At 54.9% G+C, this 9,039-nt stretch overlaps 1 protein-coding gene across 2 annotated transcripts in view; it reads right to left on the reverse strand.

Moving 5' to 3' along the window:
• Positions 1–8,559, reverse strand: part of CCN4 (cellular communication network factor 4) — a 34,497-nt gene extending 25,938 nt beyond the window's left edge. For both annotated transcript variants that reach the window (XM_046642452.1, XM_046642451.1), the window contains exon 1: positions 8,295–8,559. In XM_046642452.1, the coding sequence (XP_046498408.1) occupies positions 8,295–8,363 (69 nt within the window). In that variant the 5' untranslated portion in view covers positions 8,364–8,559. The remainder of the gene's footprint in view (positions 1–8,294) is intronic.
• Between the last annotated feature and the right edge of the window lie 480 nt (positions 8,560–9,039).

Genomic DNA, 9,039 nt, shown 5'->3' on the forward strand with positions numbered 1-9,039 from the left:
CTAAGTGAGACATGTGTGGTCCCCAGCACACAGTGAGGGTTCGACAAGGTTGGCGCTTGTGATCATTTAAGAGCTGACGTTTCCAAGTGTCAGGATGTGGTCCCTTGGAATGCAGGGCTAGAAACGGCTACCATGGAATGGACTGGGGTGTTTACGTGCATGTGTTGTGTGTGTGTATGCGTGTGGGGTGGGGGGGGGGCAGGTGTAACTACCTGGGCAGCAGCTGGAAGGACAGGTGGCTGCAGCTCCAAAGCCACTCAGCGCCCACTCCCAGCTCCCGCTGCCGAGGAACTCTCAAGACAGCACCACTGACCCCAAGCTCCTTGACGTCCACTCCCTCGCGCCTCCCCAGCTCCCCCTCGGCGGGTGCTCAGGGCCTCGCCTGCACTCTCTCCCCATCACAGGGGCTCTCTTTAAGTCCCTGTCACAGGGGACAAACTGAGGCCCAGCAGGGAAGTGCTGGAGCTGGCTCTCCACCCCAGGCTGTGTGCTGCCACCCACTCCCCCCCACCCCCAACCACTGTGCCATCCTACCTGGAGCACGAGCAGAGTGGGTTTCCTGTCCCCATTTTCAGATGAAGAAATCGAGGCTCAGAGACAAAATCAGAGCCTGGACTAGAGGGGGTCTTGAGACTCTTGGCTCTGTGCTCAGGCACCAAGCCCACTGGCCGCGGCTCGCTGCTCAGTCCTCCGAGCGATCAGGCCGGGCCCTCTCGTTAGGTTCCCTCCTTCCTCCTCCCCAGCACGAAGCGTCCACTTCAGAGAGGTCAGCGGTGGTCCCCGCTCCCGACTGTCCCCTCCACACACATCCGCCCCGCCCATCATCCTTCTGTTCTGGTTTTGTTTATTAATTCATTCACTCGACCGACAGGTGTGCCTTGGGCACCTGTAATGTGCCAGCAGATATGGTGACAGCGAACTGAGTAGGGAAGCTGTCAGGTCCAGGAGGGAGAAAGCATGAGCCAGGTGGGGGAGGGCACAGCACGTGCCAAGGCCGGGGGTTTGTCCTTGCCGGGGAGGGGCTGTGAGGAAGGGCGGCTCATACACGGGGCAAGGCCAGCAGAGAGCTCTGCTGAGTGACATGCTTCCTTCCACCTGGGCAAGAACAGGGATCATGGGTGCCCACGGTGGGATGCTGGCAGCTCCACCTGGGGGAGGCAAGGGAAGCTTCCTGGAGGGGGACCAGTTACAATGACATTGATTTCATGAACAAAGAAGGGAGGGAAAGGCATTTCAGGCCAAAGGAACAGCATGGGCACGTGCAGAGGTGGGGACCCTTGAGCACATAGGAGAACGCCCTAGAAGTAGGAGAGAAGGTGAAGGAGGCAGTCCCAAAGGATGGGGCTGGAAAACAGATGTGGGCCAGACTCGAGGAAGTGAAGCGAGCATCGTGAGTGCCCATCTGCACCAGGCTCTGTGCCCACCCGGCTTATTCTTTGGCACAACTCTATTCAGAGGTGGATGTCCACTGGTCACAGAGGAGGAAACTGAGGCTCGGGAAGGTTAAGCAAGGTGCTCAAGATGATCCCCTTCTAAATTCAAACTCTGGTTTACTCCAGATCATTCCTACTGCAGAGTTTATTCTCTTCCTTCCAAGCTCCGTGTAGGGGCTTGACCTCTAGGCCTGGAGCTGCAGGAGGCAGAGCTCAGCTGAAGGTCAGAAGTGGAGGCTGTGGCAGGAGGAGTGGGGAGCCAGGCCCAGGGCAGGGAGAGAAGGGTGGGCAATGGCCCCAGGCTTCTGATGGGGTCAGGTGGAGGCACTATTTACTGAGAGGGGGAGGCAGGTGGGACTGAAGCCCATTGATGGCAGCCGTTATCTACAAGGATGCTTCCCAAACTTGCAAGGCATCCAGGACCATCTGTGGTGGAAAATGTTGAAACTCTGGAACCCTGGACCCCTGCCTGGCCCGACTCACTAGGCCCCGGGGAGCCCGGCATTGGTCCTTGGCAGGCAGCACCCAAGGATGCTGAGGACCAGGGCTGATTGGGGAGCCATGGAGATGGGGGACCCCTTGGAGATTAAGCTTGTGGTGTGCTTTCCACTTTTATGAGACCAGAGGTACACTCTGAAGGCTTGCCAAGAGAGACGTGGGCCAACAGGGGGACGTTTTTGGGACATCTTGAAGGGAGGAAGCAAGTCTCGAGGGACATCTCAGAGCGTGGGCAGCCCTTTCTAGAGTGGCAGCAGCACGAGCGCCCCCTACAAGAATTATGGCATGTGAGCCCTGCTGCCGGTGAGATGATGGGCCCGCCCAGTGATGAGGGAGTGGACCCTGGGACTCTATGGTGGCTCCAGCTGGAAGCAAGTTCGGGGGCAAGCTCAACCTCCTCATTTTCAAGATTAGAAAATGGCGCTGGGAGAGCCATGGCTTGTCTAAATTCACAGCAATGAGCTCTTCCCCTGGGTTTCCAGCCATCCTGGCGAGGCTACCGCCTCTCTGCCCCAAGGCAGGGTTACAAGTCCCTGCTCTCTCAGAAAGTTTCTCTGCTCTTGGACACCCTCTTCCGCTCCCGCATCCAGCCCAGGGCCGGCTCACGGCACAGACCGCTTCTCTCCTCTCTGAGACTCAACACAGGATTCCCTGCGGGCGGACCCCTCTCTTCCTCTCTTTGGGGCCTGGCTCTCGCTTCCTCTCACTCCCCCCTCCCACCCCACCAAGGCTTAGCAGATCCGTAGTCCACGTCCCAAGCCTGGACTTGCCTCCAGACTGGGGGCCTCAGAGTGGGCGGGCACAGATTTTATCACATCCCCTGGAATGTCCATTATTCACATTTTGAGAGGCCTGGTTCCTTCTCCTCTGATTCTATCTCCCTTCCGTCCTCCACCTCCCTCTTTCGTGGAGAAACGGCAGACTAACAGAATGTCAAGGCTAGAGTCCATCTAATGCAATGGTTTTTGAAATCAAGTGTACGTTAAGAATCGTCAAGGTGTCGGTTAGCGTGCAGGTGCCTGGAGGCCTCCTCAGAATTCAGGCTCAGGGCCCTGGCATTGGTATTTTTCTCCCGTAGACCTCTGAGATTCTCTCTCTGATTCCTCGACACATTCTTCTCTGCTAGTGTAAAAGTCTGTCTCCAACACGTGAGCCGTCCTCAATGGTAGGGCCAGAGCCAACCATCTGTCATCACATCGCTAGAAATAGGAAGGGGCTGGGCACGTAGTGGGGCTGTCAACATCCATGGCACAAGTAAGTGGTTGGGCTGTGGAAACCACAGTCAGTGTCGAGGGACCCTGATTCAGGGCTGGAAGGCGCGAATCTCACCTATAGCATCATCATCACCATTAGAACCATCGTTATCATCACCATTATCATCAGCACCATCACCATCACGACCACCACCATCAGAACCATCATTATCACTACTATCATCACTGTTTTCATTCCCACCAACACCATCACCACTACCACCATCACCACTGCCATTAGAACCATCATTTCACCACCGTCATCGCCATTATCATCACCACCATCATGACCATCACCACCACCACCACCATCATCATCATCATCATTGTCATCATTACTATTTCTTTCTCCCGCACAATAATCCAAAAGTGTTCATCAATTCCCTCTAAATGGGCTGGGGAAGCTGGCCAGGATGCAGAAAACTTAAGGTCTTCAGAAGACATCCCCGCAGTGAGCCTGGCGAAGCCCACCAATTTGTCTGCCCCTCCTCTGGCCTACCTGGTGCTGAGCCTGGCTCCTTTATAAACACCTCCTCCATCAGACGTGGCACTTGTCTGCAGCCAGTGCCTCCAGTCGAGCTGGGAGGCCCTGTCACTGCTGTTGGAACAATGGAGTCCCCTCCCATTTCCCCTTGGGTGTGCGGGGCCTTCGTGTGCTTTATCTCCATTTCACTCTTTAATCCTCCCAACAGCCCCAAGTAGTGAGTTCTAATATTACACCTTTTTACAGAGGCAGACACTGGCTCAGAGAGGCTGGGTTACTTGTCCAAGGGTGCACAGCTCATAAGTGGAGGAGCCGGGGTTAGAACCCTTGATGATTTTCCCTCTCCACCTGTTGTAGTCCCTCTCTGTACACTTGTGTATTTTCAGGCCAACCCTGCCCAGTAAAATATAATGTGAGCCCTATATGGAATTTTACACTTCCTAGTAAACACATGAAAAGTAATAAGAAACAGGTGAAATTTATTTTAATAATAATTAATTATTAATATATATATATTAAGAATATCAATTAATAATCAATATATTAAGAATATCAATTTGACATGGAGTCAGAAAAAAATCATAATGAGAATTTTACATTCTTGTATTCGTACTAAGTCTTTGAAATCCAGTGTGTGTTTTACTCCTCCAGCTCAGCTGGGACAAACCACACTTCAGATGCTCAGTGGCCTTACGCGGCGAGTGGCTATTGGCTGGACAGAGCTGGGCTAGACTGTGATGAGACTGCCTGCCGTGTCGGTGTGTGGTTTTCGAGGGAGTCGATATATATATGCAGAGGCACGGGATGCTGTGCCTAGGATGCAGTGAGCGCCTGATGAATGTTAGCCCTGATTACCATCCTTGTTACTGGGACACAGGACGCTGGAAAGGTGTTAAATGAATGAACAGATGCGCCGCACCCAGCTCTTAGACCATCGCAGTCTTACACAGTTCTATCTGATGCTCCCTACCTTGCTCTGCTTCCTGGGCTGTGGTTGGCATCTCTCCCAGGCCCTACCGGAATTCCACCCTGGACCATTGCTGGCTCACTTTCCTTGCTCCCATATAAACCCACAGTGTGTGTAGCAACCTCTCCCAGCTGCCCAGAGGGATGACGGAGGTTCCTGGGAGGAATCCCAGGGTTTCTGTTTGTACAAAGCCGAAGGCAGCCTTCTGGCATTTGGCTGCTTTGCTGGCGCCAGGCAGGGCCTTTTCTAAAACCTGGGGGAGGTGAGTGTGCTGAGGGGCCCTGGGGTACTGCCCAGCCGGAAGTCGGGGTCTGGTCTCCCCAGGAGCCCTGCTCCCATGCCCATTCCAGAGGGCCAGCCCTTGCCAAGTGCCTGCCCAGGTGGAAAATGCCTGTTGGTGCCGCGCTCTCACCAGCATCCCCGACGAGTGGTGGGCGGGAGGGGCCCTGAGCTGGGAGCAGAGCCCCAGAGTTCCTGGAAGAGGCTCTGAGCGGGCAGCTGGTGGGTGTGAGGCCTGGGGTGGGGTTTGAAATGCTAGCTCAGATCCAAACTACGGACCGGAGGTATAAAGAAGGCATATTGTTGAGGCTCCTGTGATGTTTTAAAAGGGATACTCCACATGCCCGGGTCCACCCTATCCTGCGGTTGTTCCCGGGAACAGAGACTGAGTTTGCATTCCCCACTTAGCACACGCATCCTTAGGCGCTCACATACACCACGGGCATTTATACACCCAGACATGCCATGATCACAGACACGTGCACACACATGTACATCTGTGCACATCCCACATACATTTGTATGGGTCTCACCTGCAGACAGACTACCACAGCCCTCCTGTCTGCCCAGGAATTTGTTAGCAGAGCATGCATTTACCCAGTCACACGCTTCTGCGAGGCTCCCTCGGGTGGTCCTGCGTTCATTCCCCAGCAGCAGGGAGCTGGGTGGGGCTGAGGTTGTCAGCCCCCGTAAACACGAGAGGACAGTGAGGTCTGGAGTGGATAAGGGATTTGCTGAAGCTGGCACAGCCGTGGTAGAGCCTGCATCCAGCCCCTCTCTCCTGGAGGACATCGCCCTGTCACCTCTCATTCCAACATGTGGGTGCTGTCACGTACCTCACTAGCCTGTGAGTTCTGTAGGGGCGAGACCGTGTGCTTCTCATTTCTGCACAAGCACGTGAACCAGGAGGCAGGAGGCTGCCCTGCAAAGAGCTGGACCTAGATTCAAATGCCAACTCCACTGACTACTAGCTGTGTGACCTGGGGCAAATTACTTAACCTCTCTGAGCTTCAGTTTTTGCATCTACAAAGGAGGATGATTATATCTGCTTAATGGTATTACTATGGGAGTTTTAGGAGATGCTTAATAAATGTTAATACATGCCTGTCAGATGAACTGAGGAAGGTCTTACATATATACATATATGGTATTTGGCACAGGGGTTGGCAGGGCTTACTATGTGTAGTCCCTTTTTCTGAGCACACATTGGGTACTCAATATGCGTAGATGGAAGCAAAGAACAAAGCAACGGAAAAACAAGCCATATCTGCAGCGTCCCTTTATCATAGCTTTATCACAGCCCTTTATCATGACATTCCCGAATGTACTTGGCTCTGTTTCTGAGCTCACTACCCCGTCCTGCTCCTCGATTTATCGCTTCCTGGGTTGGCATCTTCCTTCTTCAATTGCAGAACCTTCAGAGAATGTTCTACTATCTGATTGGGCCAGGCTTCTACTTCCTCAAAGTTTTCTTGGCAATTTGCACAAACTCTGTCTTCCATATGAACATCGATAGCCATTTTTTTTCATCAAAATGCCCCCCAGGACCCTGAGTGGACTTGCATTCCGGTTCTATGTTCGTTTGGGGAGGATGGCCATGCATGGGCTTTGGCCGTTAAGGAAAGCGCTGGTGGTCCTCACCGGGGCTGTTAGGGATGCCCTGAGAGCTCTGGCGCTGGGCTGTGAGCAGGGAGCCCCGAGACCAGGGACAAGTGTGGGCTGGGCAGTGCCGCGTCCCCAGAGATGGCCCTGGCCAGGGGCTGCACAGAGGAGAGCCACCTTGTCTCCTCCCAGGAGCCTTCCCTGCCTGCTGCTGCCTGGGTCTGTCTGGACTCTGGGCTCCAGGGTCCCCTCCGCTGAGCCCGCACTCTGTACCCGACTCCTCTCCAGCGCTGGCTGCCCTGTGGCGGTCCCTGGGGCTCCTGTGGACTCAGAGCCACCTGCAGACTTCTCTCTTCCTCCTCCTCACTCAGACTCCAGCTGCCCTACACCTCACACCTCTTCTCCATCTACCCCTTGTCCTCCTGGCCATGGCGACCCTGAGATGAAGGCTGGTCTGGCCTCTTCTTCTTGCTCCAGCCTGCAGGAAATGCTCAGTCTCCCCTAAACAAGGGAAGCTCTGCAAGAAAGAGCGGGATTCGGCAGGAAAAGATCGAAGTCTGAGCCCTGGCCACTTATTAACTGTGAGACCCCGGGCAAGGCCCTCCGTTGCTCTGTCTCCATTTCTTTCATTGGTAAAATAGAATTCAGAACTTTGCTTGTGGGATGTCTGCACCCACCACGGGCAGGCACGGCGCAAGGTATAGAGAATTTAACGATGAATCGCACAGACGCACGCCCTGCCCTCCTGATGCTTACCAGGGCTCCGGGAGGGTACCTATTACCCCACGAGGCAACCAGCCTGTGGTCGGCTCATCAGCCTCGGATCTGGGTAAATCAGAACCAGTGTCTCCGAGCCCACTGATAGGTAGCTTACCCCGAACCTCAGTTTCTCATCATGAATGGGACACATTTGTCCCAAAAGAAGCTGTCAGCGTGAGTGGGTGTAATAAACCCTTCTTGCCATCTTCCCACTGACTCTTGGCTTTGACCCTGGCAGCAGTCCCTGGCCGGCCTGTGGGAGCTCGACTTCAGAAGCTCTTCCCAGCTGCCCACCTCCTGCCTGCCCGCCTCTGCACCCGGAGCCAGCGGCTGGTTAGGTGCTGCCACGTGTCTGGCTTCTCCTGGGATGGAGGTGGGAGAGAGAGAACCCTCAGGAGGCCCCTGAAACAGCAGCTTTATATTCAGGACCCAATGTGCACGTGTCGTGCACTGTAGAGGGTTGTGCAAGCCCAAGGCGGCAGCAGATGAGGGTAGAAAACCAGCCCAAGTGCTGTTTGCTCAAGGGAGGCGCTTTGGTTGAAAGCTGGCATTTCCCTTTCCAACTTTTCTTGGCATTTTCCATCTCCCCTCCTTATAGTATCTCCAACACTTGGAGACTCATTTTCCAAACTCAAAGACTCTAGAAACCTCCTAACAACTTTCTTACTTTACGCTGCTCAGAGAGGGTGAGTGACAAGTCCAAGGTCACACAGCTAATCTGGGCAGAGCTCAGCCTGGAGTCCAGGCCCCTGACTCCCAGTTCCACCTAGTGCCCTTTCTGCTGTTTCAGGTGGGAAAGAAGGGCATAGAGGACCTGCTTGTTTTATTTCTCCGCATGCTGCCCCTTCCTCCTCACCCTGCCGGGATCTGCTGACCCCCCACAGCCCTACACCTCACCTTGGGCCACGCCTTTTTCCCCACCAGTCCGGTCTGGGCCCTCTCATCCTGCCCACTCACGGAGCAGCCCGGGGGAGAAGGGATCTGGGGCCCCTCTCCGAGCCCCTCCAGACAGGACTCACCGTGGCCAGGGCGCTGCCTGCAGCTGCTGCTGTCACCACTGCCAGCGTCCAGGGCAGGAACCACCTCATGCCTGGAAGTCAGTGGCAAAGGCATCGACCGAGCAGCCCAGAGGATCCGGCCACCTCTCGGGGGAGCTGGGCCGAGACTGGCCTGGCCCATGAGGAGCACCAGATATGCTTCTTCCCGCAGCCTTTGGGGGGTTTTATTAAAGCAAGATCTGACGTCAGGGTTAAGGACAAGCCCTGCATTTTCCTCTGAAAAAACTTTTCCTGCCTCTCTCTCTCTTTTTTTCTTCCTTCCCTCTGTCCCCACCTCCAGCCTGGGCTTGGCTGGCCTCCCCAGCTCTGACAGTTCTTAAAGGGAAAGTTACAGGGCTGTGATTTCACATGGGGGCGGTGAGTTCTCACCGAAGGAGCTGGGGTCAGCCTGCCAGGGTGTTTCACAAAGCTGGGGAGGGGGAGACGGTGGCGGGTGCGGGCGGAGGGGGAGATAGAGTTACTGGGCTGGGCTGGCAGGCAGGCGGGGGGGCTTCGAAAGGGCTCCCAACTGGGAAAGGAACCTCCCTCCCATTTCTTCGGGCTGCTCCTACTTCTGGTTTTGATTTGTCATCTCTCAGTCTTCCCTCACTGGCTGCAAGCAAAGGAGGATGGCTCGAAGGGCAGCTATCTAGAAATGATAGGAATTTGCAAATGAGCTCGGCTCTGGGGCTGGTGTTCTCATCCCTGTAAATGAGCCGTTTGCGGG

This window comes from Equus quagga, chromosome 16, assembly GCF_021613505.1.
Source record: "Equus quagga isolate Etosha38 chromosome 16, UCLA_HA_Equagga_1.0, whole genome shotgun sequence".
NCBI classification, from domain to species: Eukaryota; Metazoa; Chordata; class Mammalia; order Perissodactyla; family Equidae; genus Equus; species Equus quagga.